The sequence below is a fragment of the Triturus cristatus genome, chromosome 1_1 (assembly GCF_964204655.1).
Source record: "Triturus cristatus chromosome 1_1, aTriCri1.1, whole genome shotgun sequence".
Lineage (NCBI taxonomy): Eukaryota > Metazoa > Chordata > Amphibia > Caudata > Salamandridae > Triturus > Triturus cristatus.
This window is the reverse complement of record NC_140579.1, coordinates 760,357,124-760,375,085: the sequence shown is the minus strand read 5'-3', so window position 1 is coordinate 760,375,085 and position 17,962 is coordinate 760,357,124. Positions and strand designations below refer to the sequence as shown.

General features: G+C 50.7%; 1 protein-coding gene across 1 annotated transcript in view; it reads left to right on the top strand.

Moving 5' to 3' along the window:
* Positions 1-17,423, top strand: part of EFCAB3 (EF-hand calcium binding domain 3) — a 270,968-nt gene extending 253,545 nt beyond the window's left edge. The window contains exon 5 of the mRNA XM_085649724.1: positions 16,074-17,423. Within this exon, the coding sequence (XP_085505850.1) occupies positions 16,074-17,333 (1,260 nt within the window). The 3' untranslated portion in view covers positions 17,334-17,423. The remainder of the gene's footprint in view (positions 1-16,073) is intronic.
* The last annotated feature ends 539 nt before the right edge of the window (positions 17,424-17,962 follow it).

Here is a 17,962-nt window from a genome sequence, read left to right as displayed (position 1 = left end):
ACCCCACACATTTTCCTACTCCCTGCTGACGAGAGGCAACTACCTCGAAACACGTGTCCAGGGATGGCACACGCCACGCATACTTGCATTCACACTCGAGCATAGGTGTATCCGCCGACGCTGACCTTCAGGGACCATTTTCATTGGGGGAACACGCCTGGTAGGTGTAGCAGTGTGCGACCAATCTGGTTTAACTTTATATTCAGGCTCCCTTGAGCCGGTGGAGTCGACGGACTCATGGTTACGCACCTGCGCGCTACGAGAGGTACTAGACCTGATAACGATTTTAGCAGCTTACACAGCAACCCCACACATTTTCCTACTCCCTGCTGATGAGAGGCAACTACCTCGAAACACGTGTCCAGGGATGGCACACGCCACGCATACTTGCATTCACACTCGAGCATAGGTGTATCCGCCGACGCTGACCTTCAGGGACCATTTTCATTGGGGGAACACGCCTGGTAGGTGTAGCAGTTTGCGACCAATCTGGTTTAACTTTATATTCAGGCTCCCTTGAGCCGGTGGAGTCGACGGACTCATGGTTACGCACCTGCGCGCTACGAGAGGTACTAGACCTGATAACGATTTTAGCAGCTTACACAGCAACCCCACACATTTTCCTACTCCCTGCTGACGAGAGGCAACTACCTCGAAACACGTGTCCAGGGATGGCACACGCCACGCATACTTGCATTCACACTCGAGCATAGGTGTATCCGTCGACGCTGACCTTCAGGGACCATTTTCATTGGGGGAACACGCCTGGTAGGTGTAGCAGTGTGCGACCAATCTGGTTTAACTTTATATTCAGGCTCCCTTGAGCCGGTGGAGTCGACGGACTCATGGTTACGCACCTGCGCGCTACGAGAGGTACTAGACCTGATAACGATTTTAGCAGCTTACACAGCAACCCCACACATTTTCCTACTCCCTGCTGAGGAGAGGCAACTACCTCGAAACACGTGTCCAGGGATGGCACATGCCACGCATACTTGCATTCACACTCGAGCATAGGTGTATCCGCCGACGCTGACCTTCAGGGACCATTTTCATTGGGGGAACACGCCTGGTAGGTGTAGCAGTGTGCGACCAATCTGGTTTAACTTTATATTCAGGCTCCCTTGAGCCGGTGGAGTCGACGGACTCATGGTTACGCACCTGCGCGCTACGAGAGGTACTAGACCTGATAACGATTTTAGCAGCTTACACAGCAACCCCACACATTTTCCTACTCCCTGCTGACGAGAGGCAACTACCTCGAAACACGTGTCCAGGGATGGCACACGCCACGCATACTTGCATTCACACTCGAGCATAGGTGTATCCGCCGACGCTGACCTTCAGGGACCATTTTCATTGGGGGAACACGCCTGGTAGGTGTAGCAGTGTGCGACCAATCTGGTTTAACTTTATATTCAGGCTCCCTTGAGCCGGTGGAGTCGACGGACTCATGGTTACGCACCTGCGCGCTACGAGAGGTACTAGACCTGATAACGATTTTAGCAGCTTACACAGCAACCCCACACATTTTCCTACTCCCTGCTGACGAGAGGCAACTACCTCGAAACACGTGTCCAGGGATGGCACACGCCACGCATACTTGCATTCACACTCGAGCATAGGTGTATCCGCCGACGCTGACCTTCAGGGACCATTTTCATTGGGGGAACACGCCTGGTAGGTGTAGCAGTGTGCGACCAATCTGGTTTAACTTTATATTCAGGCTCCCTTGAGCCGGTGGAGTCGACGGACTCATGGTTACGCACCTGCGCGCTACGAGAGGTACTAGACCTGATAACGATTTTAGCAGCTTACACAGCAACCCCACACATTTTCCTACTCCCTGCTGACGAGAGGCAACTACCTCGAAACACGTGTCCAGGGATGGCACACGCCACGCATACTTGCATTCACACTCGAGCATAGGTGTATTCGCCGACGCTGACCTTCAGGGACCATTTTCATTGGGGGAACACGCCTGGTAGGTGTAGCAGTGTGCGACCAATCTGGTTTAACTTTATATTCAGGCTCCCTTGAGCCGGTGGAGTCGACGGACTCATGGTTACGCACCTGCGCGCTACGAGAGGTACTAGACCTGATAACGATTTTAGCAGCTTACACAGCAACCCCACACATTTTCCTACTTCCTGCTGACGAGAGGCAACTACCTCGAAACACGTGTCCAGGGATGGCACGCCGCGCATACTTGCATTCACACTCGAGCATAGGTGTATCCGCCGACGCTGACCTTCAGGGACCATTTTCATTGGGGGAACACGCCTGGTAGGTGTAGCAGTGTGCGACCAATCTGGTTTAACTTTATATTCAGGCTCCCTTGAGCCGGTGGAGTCGACGGACTCATGGTTACGCACCTGCGCGCTACGAGAGGTACTAGACCTGATAACGATTTTAGCAGCTTACACAGCAACCCCACACTTTTTCCTACTCCCTGCTGACGAGAGGCAACTACCTCGAAACACGTGTCCAGGGATGGCACACGCCACGCATACTTGCATTCACACTCGAGCATAGGTGTATCCGCCGACGCTGACCTTCAGGGACCATTTTCATTGGGGGAACACGCCTGGTAGGTGTAGCAGTGTGCGACCAATCTGGTTTAACTTTATATTCAGGCTCCCTTGAGCCGGTGGAGTCGACGGACTCATGGTTACGCACCTGCGCGCTACGAGAGGTACTAGACCTGATAACGATTTTAGCCGCTTACACAGCAACCCCACACATTTTCCTACTCCCTGCTGACGAGAGGCAACTACCTCGAAACACGTGTCCAGGGATGGCACACGCCACGCATACTTGCATTCACACTCGAGCATAGGTGTATCCGCCGACGCTGACCTTCAGGGACCATTTTCATTGGGGGAACACGCCTGGTAGGTGTAGCAGTGTGCGACCAATCTGGTTTAATTTTCACCCTTGACACCTGTCAACTGCTCACGAGTGGGAAAATGGATGAATTCATCCAGGTGCACCAACATGGCTTCTAAAACATCATGCAGGACACGGCTGAACATAGTCTGGGACATGCCACCAACATCAGCTATGGTCAATTGAAACGTGCCGGTGGCAAAAAAATGTAGGGCTGCCATCACCTTCATCTTGGGGGTCAGAGCTGTAGGATACCTGTGTTGTGGTTGGAGGTGTGGTGCAAGACGGCAGGTAAAGCCTCTATCAACTCTTGCAAGAAGCGGTATCTGCGTATGCAGTCATGTTCACGCATGGCATCCAGGTCTGGGATTCGTCTGGGGGGAGGCGGTGCCCTGCAGAGATTTGGAAGGAATAACGAAGAGTGAGTACATTACCACACCAATGTCACTGAGGTGAGCACATGTTCAACAGCTAATACACATCTGCTTAATACAGAGTCCGGGCTGTGCAATACATCCAGGACACGTAGGCCAGCCAGGTGATACTCCTACGAAGAGCCAGCCACAATAGTAGCATGGCAATGTTGACTTGACATGCCATTAAAATAGCTGTGGGCCAGTGTAAGTGACAAGCCAGAAACATTACATGAGTGACAGACATCCACATATCAGCATTTGAAGGATGTCATCTCATACAGACAGCTGGCGGGAGTATAGACGCACAGGTCACATGTCATCTGAAAAAGGAGAGATAACACACATGTCCATGAAGGGGTACATGTCAAAAACTGATGACACAGACATTGAGAGAACGCAGATATTGCCGCATGTCAGAAAGTCATCTTCGAACCATCATGACACATGTAACGTGTGAGTCCACATGTGGCATGGTGTGCGTATATGTGTGTCATGCACATATGCACACAGACACATGTTGGATGCTGCAACAGCAGATGGAGTTGACGGAACACCAACGGCAAGCTCATGGGAACACATGTCACACACATGACATAGTCACATCGTGGCACGCTGGTAGTCACATGTCAGGTGTAATTATCCGTGTACCTGGCATCAGGGGACAGTTGCGGGTGTTGCTGACTGTGCCATACCAGTGATGCAGTGCTTGACACGTGTGTCCTACATGCACACATGTGTGAAGGGGAAGTGTGCCACGTAGTGCCCCATCACACATGACATGTGTAAACAGCTCATCACACATCTATTGTGCCACAACATGAGGAGACATGCCACATCACTGCCTGACACACCTAGGCCCTGCACATGAAGGACTGCACTGACAATGACTTGATGTCCAGCCTTGTGCGAGTCTGACACCTCCATTCCTTTCGTGTGCACCTCCTATCACCAGTGTAAGCTGTGAAACGCAGTACACACGCTCTGAGTGTGTACGGGCCGTACTCTTGCGTGAGTACCTGCCGTACACACGTGAGTACGTGCCGTATCACTAGGCCCTATGGTACCCCAACTATAGTGAGAGGCACGTACTCGCGTGTGTACGGCCTGTACACGCGTGAGTACGTGGCGTCTCACCAGGGCCTACGGTAACACAACTATAGTGAGAGGCACGTACTCACGCGTGTACGGCCTGTACACGTGTGTGTACGTGCCTATCACTATTGTTGGGGGTACCGTAGGGCCTAGTGATACGGCACGTACTCACGCGTGTACGCCCCGTACACGCGCGAGTACGTGCCTATCACTATAGTTGGGGGTACCGTAGGGCCTAGTGTTACGGCACGTACTCACGCGTGTACGGCCCGTACACGCGTGAGTACAGCCCGTATCATTGTAGTGATGGTGCCCTAGGGGTACGTGTGAAACACGCCGTACCTGTGTGGGGATTTAAGAATTACAATGGGGACACATGAGGGACAAGTATTAGGGCCTAAATGCATGCTGGTTGTCATGGATACCGAGTTTCAAGTTCAAAATTTTACATCATGTGGTCTGGAAAAAGCAGTTGGCCACATTATACATTGTTGTAAAGTGGTTGTTGACTTGACATGATGCTGCAAAATCGAAAGATGCTAAGGCTGTCACTGGTGTATGTTTGAAGGGATTGGAGGAAACGTAGGATTCAAATGAGTCTGACCAATCACTCTGTACTCCTGTAAATGAAATAGGCCAGCAAGGCAGATATAAGGCAGGCAGAACACATGGGATGGCACTTGCCTGCACAACATGTCAGTCGATACCACTGCTGCTGTATTGTCTCCCTCTGGCACCATGTCAAGGACTATGGAGAGGGCCCAGCCTTTCACCCAGGAGGAGAACGAGGCCCTGCTGGATGTGATCCTCCCACGGTACCCCATGCTGTATGGTCGACCAGGGGAGCAGGTGAGTGCTGACTCCACTACCTTTGCCTGTGCACCTTTTTTGTGTCTGTCACTTCTGGCATTGTGTCCAGGTGTGACAGACATGCAATGTTGGTTGAGTGGGTCCCAGGGGAGGTGCATGGCTTATGTCTCTCCTGCAGGGCTTGATGTAGTTCATGTGTGCACTCCTCACTTGCATTGTGCTTACTGTGACATTCACTGCATAGTGCATGGCACATTCAACCAGCCTAATCCTCTTGGGCATTCTTGTTCTATTGTCCTGCGGTGATTCAGTGGTCACCCCGGTGTGACAGGTGACTGCACCCACAGATGTGTATGTGAGTTGAGTGGAGCTGTGGTGAGAGTGTCCAAATGATGTGTACGCCCCCTGGACATTGATGTGTGTGAATGTTTCTTGTCATGTGGGTGAGTGTCTATGTGGAGTGTTGCACCACAGCTGCATGGAGGAGGCAACTGCTCAATCCATCTGATGTGAGAAGTAAGCCGTGCTGTGTGTCTGACTTGCTGAGCTAGCCCCACACCTGTGACCCCCCCCCCCCGGCAAGTGGCACATGTGCAGAGTGAGTTTTGCATCCGCTGTTGCCAATGGCAGGTGATTGATGTGTGTCTGTGTACTCTGCTGAGGTTTCGTCAGTGGCCTGGGGCATGTGACTGCTTTGCGGTGCTATCCATCAGCCTTGTGTTGCTTGGGATGCACAGTGTGTGCCATGATCAGGGATTGTTTCGCACCCCTCATGCCACCTGTGTACTTACTATTCCATGTAGTGCATTGGTGCGTCCCCAGTGGAAAAAGTCCCTATGACTAAGGTGCTATTACTTGCCAGCATACTATGCCCTTTTCAACAAATCAAAGATGTTCAAATGTGTGTCTCTGTGACATGGTGCAGGTGTAGTGATGTTGTCCCACTTTGTCATCCACACAGGTAACCGCCTACCACAAGGGGAAGATCTGGAAGGATGCCGTCAAGGCCGTGCAATCGGTGGAGGGTCGCAGTAGGCGCCTGCCACAAGTGAGGAAGAGATGGCAGGACATCCGGTGCTGGACCCGGAGGATCGCCCGGGTCATGCTGAAGGAGGAGGCTCCTCGCAAGCATGGCGGGCGCCGGCGCCTGACCCACCAGATGAAGCGGGTCCTGGCGGTGGTCTTCCCTGACCTGGATAGGCGGATACAGGAGTTACAGCAGCAGGAAGGGGGTAGGTACATGTGTGTTTGTTGTGTGTCGCCAGCTTTTGTAGCTGCTCAGTCGCCTGGATACACTGCCAGGCTATATATGTGCAGTGCATATCCTGTTCCCCCAAGTCAACCTGTGCTGTTCTTCCTCCCTTCCCCTCCTTGATATGTGTTACCTGGTCTGTGTGTTATCACTATTGCACATGGTCATCTAGGCTGCCAGTTAATCAAGGTGCACACTGCTTTCAGCATCATGTGTGGGGGTGGTCTGCCTGTGCCCTGTCCTGTTCAGTCATTTGGGGGTGCATAATTGTTGGCACTGATGCTGAGTCTCAACATAGGAGTGTGAGGTTTCAAATGAACAGACTTGCAGCATGCATTCCCAATGTTGTGGCCTCAGACATGATGTGCATGAGTGGGATATATGCATAGTGCCTGGACGGTTGCTCCTGTTACAGTCAGCTCATTCCAGGGCCATGGAGCAGTGTGCCCACTACAGTCCCCTACACAGCCTGCCCTCCTACTCATGTGTGTCATCCAACACTGTGCACATTCACTGTGGGTTCAGCATGGCTCTGCCTCTGTGGCATTGTTCCCTGGCCTAGGTAGTATTTTTCACATGTGTGATACATTTGTCCACTGGACAGGGATACACCAGTTTGCTTGTGCATACTCACACTGGGCAGTGCCTGTGTGGCTATTCACAACAATCTGTTGATGTTTGTTTGTGACCAATATGTTTTGGCAGCCCTACAAGGTGATGTCGTGTTAATGAAGCTAGTTTTCAAGCACAGTTATTGTAACCCTGAATAAGAGGTGTCACTTCTTGATCGGTATCAGTCACATTGACTCAGGTATGGGTGGGAGTGTGCGGGAGGGGCGTACATGTTCAACCCTGATGTTTCATTGCCAGTTCTGACTTGTGTGTGATGATTCGCAGTACAGAAAGCCATCGTGCAGTGCCCCCGTGATTTTGGCCAGTGCTTAATGTTCGTGCTTCGTAGCCTGTGTCAGTTTTTGACAATCATGTATCCTGCTTGTACATTTTTGGCACCTGTGTGTGGTTCAGATGCTACACAGTTGTGACTTTGTGTGCTGACATCTGTGGGTACATTCTGGCTTGCCATGAGGGGGAACCCACAGTACAGATAGGCTTTTTGGCTAAACAATTGCAGGCCCATTAGCTTATGCATTGTCCTGGGTGTGGACATGTGTGCCACTCCAGATGACAGTCAGTAGGTCATATGTGTAGCCAACTGTGTGATCAGGTGACGGATAGCCATGTGACAAATGACATTATTCAAGTTGTTACTCAGAGAAAATGTCCATTGGCACTCACTACACCTGTCAACATGTCTCAATGTTTCATATGCTTGACCTTGTTGTTTTGTTGTGAAGGACAATGATGTGCCTGCATGACAGATGTCTCCCAAGGAAGTGCACAAGACACCACCTTTACACTTTCCAGGGACACGTATTCATACATATACATGTTCCCACAGTGTGGTAGCATTTGGGTTAGTCGTTGGTTGTTGCTGATACCAACTTACGAGTGTCAAGTCATCCAGACCACCGTGATGCCATGTATATGTACTTACTGATACGCCATTTCTGCCTAACAGTGGCTGATTTGAATGAGTCTGGCAGCTCAGACAATGACTGTGTACATGTAGTTTGGTGTGCACCTCCTTGTGTGACTTCTGCTATACAGACACATGTGTTTTGTGTTCACAGAGTGCCACATTCACACATTCTAGACATGTCCATTGTGTAAAGGGTTGTGATTCTCCAGGAGTCACAATGTATTTCTTTGGGGTGTCAAAAGTACTCACAGGTCTCTGAGTGTGGGGACACCTTCTGCATTGGCATGTGGTATTTGGCCTTGGGTGCAACAATACTGTTTGGTTCACAGTGAACAAGAGGTGGCATGCCTTCATAGTCTTGCTGTGCTCAACTGATCCCAGACACTAGCTTCTCATGATCTTGTGATTTCAAGTTATTAGCTGTTGTGTCCTAATTTTCATTGTTTCCAAGTGGCATGGTGGGTCAACCAACTGGGGAGTGCAGGGCTTACATATGTGGGGAGTATTATAGATGTTACTCATGATGCCTTTCCTGATATGCACTGTTGCCTATCTTGTTTGGACTCATGTGTCAGATGTATACAGGTGACTGATTTTTTCCTGTCTCTTCACCTTGCCCACAGCATCATTGGAGGACACCGAAGGAGACACCGGCACGGACGTGGAGGTGGGATCGAGCACTGGTGCCACCACTGCTGAGGAGTCGGCGGAGTCAAGTGGCACCGAGGGCGAGGGGAGTGAGTCGGAGGACCTGCCCAGTACCAACACTGACTACGAGGCTGACGGGTCCGAGGCTGAACTCCCTGAGAGGGGCGGAGGCTGCTCCAACAGCTGGCAGCAACACTCCATCCGTACCCGCCCCCTCCATTCCCATCACCGCCCTCCCACTTGTTTGGGTCCCTTCTGTCCGTGCTAGGCCACACCGTGTCTCCTTCGTGCCAGGCCCCGCACCCCCTGCCCCTGTCCCCTCTGCTGCCCTCACAGCCGAGTCTGTGGACATTCAGCGGCAGTTGCAAGTTAGGCAGACATCGATCCTGACTGTCCTCCACGGCCACACTAGACTGCTGACCCAGATGGTGTCATACATGGAGGGCATGTCATCAGCGATGTCTGACCAACGGATGTTGCTGAGGTCCCTGGACTCGTCACTGACGGCAGTAGTGAGTCACCTGCAGTGCTGCGTCGTCCCCCCTACCCCTGCCCCATCCACAAGTCCCACACCCATGCCTGTCCCATGCACACCAAGACATCCACACACACGCACCCCACCAGACACAAGCAGCACACCACCACGTAAGGGCAAGCGCACACCTCCTGACACGCACACTCAGGGGGAAGCAGGCACACCCACTGGGTCTGGGGCACACAGGCAGGCACGCAGCCACAGTCCTCGTCCACATGACTCACTCCCCAGTCCCTCCGATGTCACTCCCCTTGGCTCCCCTGCCCCAGATTCAGAGAAGGAGGCCTACTTTGCTGGGCTGGGCCTCAGCCCCACTAGTTCACCTGGCCGGAAACGGTCAAGGCACTCCACGGGTAGGCGGAGTTAAGTCCCCCAGCCTGTCCACCACCTCCCCCAGTAGCGCTGCAACCCATCCCTCCGACCCCCCCCACCCCCCTTCCTTGGACTTGTTGTTTCTCCTGGTGCAGGGGAGACGCTTGAAGAACTGGCAGAAGTGTGCAGCGCCGAGCTCACCTCCACCTTTGGCGCTGCCCCACCCCCTGTGGTGGATTTGTCCGTCCCTGCACCCACCACACCTACCCTTCCCCCTCCTGTCCCTGCGGTGCCTGGTCCTTCCCCACATGATGCCCCCCCCCCAGTCGCTGAACCAGAGGTTTAGTATGTGCAGGCAAGCTAGGGGAGACGCGTGGCCATGTGTCCCCCGCCAAGGACTTCATATCTGGACTGGCCATTGGCCTTTGTACATAGTGTTCTTTACTACATCTTATTTTTTCATGCTGAATAAAGCATTTTGTTTTCCGTTTTGAAAAGTCTTGCATTTCATGTATTGATGTTGATGCTGAGGCTCCAGGAGTTGGGGTTGTGGGAATGTGTTATGTTTCATGGACATGTTTTAGTCTGCATCTCATGGGGTGGAACCTGGTATCTGCGTGCCCTCACAAGATCTCTGCAAAGAATCTTTGGTCGTGTCTGCTCTTTGTGTTTGGAGACATTGTCCCTAGGAGTGTTCCTTTCACTGTGGCACCTGACATCTTCCCTGCAGAGAGTTGCACAATTGTTGTGTTGCCCTGTGTCTACATTTCCTTTGTTGGTGATGGATCCCTTCAACTCTGTCCATGCCTGCTCAGCAATGTCTCCGGCTGCATCGTCTGTGCCATCCTTGGTACTCACTGTACTAGTGTATAGAGTATTTTGCCATGCCTTCATGGAGAAATTGTCCCTTTTCTGCACAATGCATGTGTGTAATCCCAGGCTAGCACACATATGGTACTTGTTCTGCTGGGTATTTGAACACCTGACTCACAATTGTGGGCATTGTATCTGTGGGAACTCCACCCTATTCCTTCCATGACAGACAACATCTTGGTGGCTGGCCCAGCACCTGAACATTCCTATCAGTCCTGGGATGTGCGTGACAGTGTGTGTTCTCTTTGGCTCTCTTAGTTTAGTAGGCAGTGACATGACTATACAGTCTTGTGGCATGATCTCAGTGTGTGTATTGTGCTGCATCTGCCAGGGGTGGGTATGCATGTGTTATTTGTCCTCACACCCACATGTGGTGTGTCATGCAGTGGGGGAAAGACATCCATCCTCCTGGGAGTGGGACACTGCTGTCAGTGATGTGTTGTTATGGCACTATCATCATTGTCCAAAGTTAGGGATGTGTACATACACCCATGGAGTTGTGGTCATCTGATAATGATGTACACCCCCTCATGTCTCTGTCCACTGCTGGGAGTGATGGGCACCCACCCCTCACATGTCCCTGTCCACTGCTGGGAGTCCTCTGCACCCACCCCCATGTCTGTGTCCACTGCTGGGAGTCCTCTGCACCCACCCCCATGTCTCTGTCCACTGCTGGGAGTGATGGGCACCCACCCCTCACATGTCCCTGTCCACTGCTGGTATTCCTCTGCACCCACCCCCATGTCTCTGTCCACTGCTGGAGTTGATATGCACCCACCCCCATGTCTCTGTCCACTGCTGGGAGTCCTCTGCACCCAACCCCATGTCTCTGTCCACTGCTGGAGTTGATATGCACCCACCCCCATGTCTCTGTCCACTGCTGGGAGTCCTCTGCACCCGCCCCCATGTCTCCGTCCACTGCTGGGAGTCCTCTGCACCCACCCCCATGTCTGTCCACTGCTGGTATTCCTCTGCACCCACCCCCATGTCTCTGTCCACTGCTGGGAGTGATGGGCACCCACCCTTCACATGTCCCTGTCCACTGCTGGTTTTCCTCTGCACCCACCCCCATGTCTCTGTCCACTGCTGGGAGTCCTCTGCACCCACCCCCATGTCTCTGTCCACTGCTGGGAGTCCTCTGCACCCACCCCCATGTCTCTGTCCACTGCTGGGAGTGATGGGCACCCACCCCTCACATGTCCCTGTCCACTGCTGGTATTCCTCTGCACCCACCCCCATGTCTCTGTCCACTGCTGGGAGTCCTCTGCACCCACCCCCATGTCTCTGTCCACTGCTGGAGTTGATATGCACCCACCCCCATGTCTCTGTCCACTGCTGGGAGTCCTCTGCACCCACCCCCATGTCTCTGTCCACTGCTGGGAGTCCTCTGCACCCACCCCCATGTCTCCGTTCACTGCTGGGAGTCCTCTGCACTCACCCCCATGTCCTTGTCCACTGCTGGTATTCCTCTGCACCCACCCCCATGTCTCTGTCCACTGCTGGGAGTCCTCTGCACCCACCTCCATGTCCCTGTCCACTGCTGGTATTCCTCTGCTCCCACCCACCCACCCACTTGCACCCTTGCTGTGGTACACTGCTGTCCTGGGCATACACCACCCCCAATTTACAGATGTGCTGCACCAAGCCGTACACCTACATCCGTGGCGTGTGTATGCCTTGTATCCATCATGTAATGGGGCTGTAGGGGTACGGGTGGTACGGCCCGTACCCATGCTCTGGGGGCGTGGGTACGGGCTGTACCACCATTGTGGCGGTGCCGTAGGGGTACGCGTGGTACGGCCCGTACCCATGCTCTGGGGGCGTGGGTACGGGCCGTACCACCATAGTGGCGTTGACGTTGGGGTATGCGTGGTACGGCCCGTACCCACGCTCTGGGGGGCGTGGGTACGGGCCATACCACCATTGTGGCGGTGACGTAGGGGTAAGCGTGGTACGGCCCGTACCCACGCCCCCCAGAGCGTGGGTACGGGCCGTACCACCATTGTGGCGGTGCCGTAGGGGTACGCGTGGTACGGCCCGTACCCATGCTCTGGGGGCGTGGGTACGGGCCGTACCACCATAGTGGCGTTGACGTTGGTGTATGCGTGGTACGACCCGTACCCACGCTCTGGGGGGCGTGGGTACGGGCCGTACCACCATTGTGGCGGTGACGTAGGGGTACGCGTGGTATGGCCCGTACCCACGCTCCCCAGAGCGTGGGTACGGGCCATACCACCATTGTGGTGGTGACGTAGGGGTACGCGTGGTACGGCCTGTACCCACGCTCTGGGGGGAGTGGGTACGGTCCGTACCACCATTGTAGTGGTGATGTAGGGGTACGCGTGTACGGACCGTACCCACGCTCTGGGGGCGTGGGTACGGTCCGTACACGCGTACCCCTACATCACCACTGCAATGGTGGTACGGACCGTACCACCATTGTGGTGGTGACGGGTGCGCGTCCACGTCCTCTTCCGTTGTGGCGGGACATGGGATTGGTGGACACGCCCCCGAAGTGACCAGACCATGGAGGTAATTCATTTGCAGGATATATTTGTTTTTTGTGGGGTGTGGGTTATGTTTCCTGCCCCTTGCACCCCCCCCCCCCCCCCTTTGCCCCTGGGGGTTGTTCTGACCTTCTGCGGCGTCTGCGTCGGTTTCTGAACACGAGGTCGTAGGCTATGAGGGCCGGGATGACGCGTAGGTTGGGGTCCATCGCAATTTCCCGGCAGTTTTTGGCTCCCATAAAAAATGCTACGTGCGGAGTGACGTAGGCACGAATCGTACTTGCTGGGCCGTAAAACGCTGCCTGACTCCATCTGGACGTCGCGTATTCGCCGTCCAGATTCAGATTTGTATTCGGTCTTTTGTACGACTCGTACCGAAATGGTATTTCTGTGCGAATCGTACTTGCGAGTTTGTAAGGTGTTTTTCCCGGGTACGAGTCGGACAGAGAAAACGCTCCTTACGACCATTTGTACCCGGGTTTTACAGGATCGGAATCGGCACCATAATGTGACGGAGCAACATGGTAATTGCTATAATAATTATTAAAAATAATGTTTATGATACTTTTATCATAATATTAATTACAAAGGAATGCAAAAAGTGTACAAACACGTTTTGTTAATTCATTTAAAAAAACTGTGTAATAACACTTTATCGAAATATGTCTATCACATCCCCAGTACTAAGTAAACTATTACTTTTATTGTAAAAATAATGTTAAAAAAAAGGGAAATTAAATTATTTTTTTGATGGTAAATTATTTTCTAACAAAAATATTAAAGTATTTTATTATGGGGAGAGTTATAAAAATAACAACATGAAAGTACATTCGATTGTTGTAACTTTAACACAAAACCAATGACAACGTTGGATAATACTTTTATTGGCATACTATTAAACAGGCGAAAAGAAAATGGGAAGGCTGGATTTATGTAAGAGCCACAACAAAGTGAAATTCCACTTTCATTGAAAGGAGCATAAGATATTCTCTGTCGGATACTTGATAGTAGGCATCGTGTGTAAATAAATATAATATTCACTGATGCACATGCAGCCTGAATTATTAGTAATAACATTAATTAATTATTCATTCTCGCCTTGAATACATTTCTCCTTCCCAAGTTGAATATTGAAATTTAATTTTACTGCATCAATCTATTTACCCATTGCATCTTTCAGTCGGTGAATTCATAGCTCAAACAGATAGACCTTTAGAAAGCGCCTCATGAAACCCAAGTTCAGGCAAAAAGTGCCTGGGGCTCTGCAACCTGGCTTCCCATGTACTAGCGGACTGACTGACGCGCTTCTTTCTGGTCACATGATCGAGCGAAGCCTATATCATGTGATGTCACAGAACGCTGCTACCCCCACCCACCCACCCATCCCCCACCCCATCCTTTTGCCACCCCGCAAACAAAAATAAGTTATTTTCATATAGCGCTTTACACGATGCGTATACAGTTTCCAAAGGCTGCAAAGTCACAATTGCTCTATTTACCTACCTCGGCAGGATGGAAGACCGAGTGTGCTTAGCAAGGATTACAAACTTGTAGCTGATGAGTGATGGTAGTAAAAGGGTGGGGGCGGCATTTTTCAGTTCTCGCCTAGGGCAGCAAAACACCTAGAAACGGCCCTGACTTCCTCATTATGTTGACAAACCTGCGCTGCACTATTTGGACGGACTGCACTGCGGTATGAGGGATCGCCAGTGGTTGAGAATAATTCGAGCATTCCTTTCTTCCTCTTGCTTGTTTCAGGAGCTGGAATAAAGACATCAGAGTATGCCTTTTCAAAAGACCCACGTTGCAGACACAGGTCTGTGACTAGTGCAGACTGTTGTATTTAATGTGTCCTTAGTACATGTTCTGTAGATGGCATAATGTAGGTCTGAAACAAGCACACAGCTCCTTTCAGCACTTGTACACACCTTCAAGATACATCCCAGGTTATCTTAACCTCACAGTATTAATTGTGGGTGCGGCTATTCTCCACACTTGTTGAAAATCACCTGTTCTCTCTTGTATGTATGTTAAGGACATTTCCACTGCCCTATATCCAGTGGAGGATGTTTTCAAACACTTGCACTACCTCCCATTATGTTTATGATGGACGTCAGCTCTGTCACTTTTTCTATATAAGGTCCAGCCATTCCCTAATCACCTCTCACATATGCCTTGTCTACTGCTCAGGAACATCCAGGAATCACCAATATGTAATATGCATGGTATTCTGTCCAGATATTGACCTGTCTGATCAGCACCTGAATGGGGGAAACAGACATGTGATAGAGGTGGCTGATTCAGGTGGTGATCAATGGCCCCTGTAACATGTTGATTCCGTATTCTGTGCACTGACCAGATGCCTCCCTCACATGTCTACATCTCTCATTCATCAGTGACCTCTGGAACGTCTTGTCTACTGACTAGGTGGCTCTCCCTTGCACGTCTGTACTACCATCCAAACTCTGAACACTTACCTCTGTGACATAACTGAGTTAAAGGCCAGTCACTGCCCAGCCATCTCTTTCACAGGTCTTTAGCTCCATCCAGTACGTAAGTACTGACCAGTCTTCTCTGTAACTGGCCTGGCCAACCGTCTTATTGTCAATGGTCTAATCTACCATCCATAAAATAGCGATCAGGTTTATTCCATGCAGTGTCTTTTGACCATGCACAAGCCACTTACCTTTGTAACATATCTGTCTTATCACAGAAGCATCTATCAGTCACCACTTTCATGTGTCTTTACTACCATCAAAGCACTAGCCATTCATTTATATAACATTTATAGACCACTGCCCCTGGACTGATCAGTCACTTCTCTCACGTGCCTGTGTTCCCATACACTATATAACCAGGTACCCATTGGTCACCTCTGTAACATGTCTGGATCACTATCCATATATTAACAGCACTACCATCCAGAAGGTGACCATTCATCCATGACACATGTCTTGTCAAATGCCCATGTCATGATTACTTACATCCATAATATATTTGATCTCCTATCTCATATGTGTGGTGTTTGGTTCCCATTTCATGCGTGATGCAGTCAGTTATCCTGATGAGCACCCACAAGTGACGATTTAAGGAGTGTAGGATGTCTGCCTGTGCTGCCATGAATGTTGTATGTTGACCTGATTAAAGCAAGCCTTTTTTAGTTGTTCAGCCAGCTCTCACTGTATCTTTCTCTTGGTAGGTAAAGAAAGGGAAGAAGCAGTTCTACGACAAGCAATTTTTGGACAAGCAGGGATCAATGGTGCAGCTGTGGGAGAGTCTGGGAGGCGAACAGCTGGCACAAGACCCCATGAACCTTAGCTTTTCTCGCCTCTTCAGAACCTACTCCTGGTCCTGGAGTGTTTGCCAAGACCTTGTGAAGGACAAACTTCTGTTGAACAGAGAAGGGGACTCGGTCTCTGGCCCAAGCAGCTGCCCAGGTGCCTTGGTTAAGGGTGCAGAACAGCAACCACTCAATGACAGTGACGTTGGGCAGGACTGTGATTACCACTGGGAACAAGATATGCACAAGGACAGGGAGGAGTTGAGAAACAAAGAAAACAACTCACGCAAATATGATGAGGAATGGGGATATCTTATCCACGGGCATGAGATGGGATGGGAGCGGATCATGCAGGAGATCAGAGAGGAACTGGAGGAAAGTGCACGGAAATTCAGAGAGCAATGGTCACGCAAATTAAAGGACATCCAGAAGGAACGGGAGCGTGATCTGCATGACATCAAAGAGGAGCCGGAGCATTGCACACCTGAAATAAGCAAGGAGCAGAAACATATAGATGAGATGGAGTACAGTTCGCATGAATGCAAGGAAGATCTGAAAAGTATCAGCGAAGAGGATAACAAGGAGCGGGAATCAAGCACTTGTGAATACTCAGATGAATGGGAAAACAACACACAGAATGACGTAGATGATGACTGGGACAGTATAAACACAGATGAAGAGGAGCCGGAGCTCCTTGCCATTGATTATAAGGATGATTGGGAACCGTACTCCCCAGACGACTGGGAGAATGGCACAAAAGGTGCAGGCAGTGGGGGTGAGGGTACACATGGTGCGGTAAATAACAAAGAAGCGATGCATCACAGCACATCTAGCTTGGGCAATAACATGGAAACACGGGGGCATGACACGCAAGGTGCAGAAAATAACGCAAACGCATGGATGGTCAACATACACGGCAAGGGCAATAACAAGGAAACATGGGGGCACAAAACACATGGTGCAGGTAATACCAAGGGAGCTTTGGGGCATGACACATTTGATGGCCGAAAGACGTCAGCGCACAGCACACATCAAGGCAAAGAACACACCACACTAAGAAGCAGGCATGTGGAGAAATCTGGAGCGTATGGCAACAAATATACATGTGAGAGCGTAAAGTTGAAGCATGTGGAAGTGAAGGCTAGTTGGGCACCAAGGGAGCCACCCATCACACCTTGACTTTGTTTTTACCATCTAGGCTTCTTACCATCATAGTGACTCCAACTTTCAGTCCCTTAGAGAGTGGTAACAAATAAAGCATGGAAATGGAACTATGTTTTCTCATGCTTCTGATTGTGAGGCAAAGTCAGTATTTAGCTTGCAGATAGAATCCATGTGGTATCAATTTTGGCACAGGGTGATATTGCGCTCAGGTTGGAGGTGCATTGACAGCTCCAGGCCTTAGTTTCTGTATTATATTACCAGAACACAATTAAGGCCAGGACACAGGAGTATTGGAAGATAAGGAGACATATAACAGGCTATGTACACCAGGGAACAATCAAGTTACAGATGTGGTGCACTGACCCCTGTAATGTTACTGGTCTTGGAATACCAGAGGAGAATGCAGGTGAGTATTCAGATGCACTAGCCAAACACTGTTGTACTTTCAATTTTCAGATACAAGATGGAGCTGCAGATCAGAGATACAGTGTCATTAAAAACCGCTTTAGCTTACTCCACCTTGGAATACTGAGAGCTGGGGTCAAAATGGAAGTACAGTGGAGGAACTCTCTCTCATCTTTAAAAACAAATGGCACCCAACCTAAATATAGATATTAAAATTATATCTACTAAAATATTGCAAA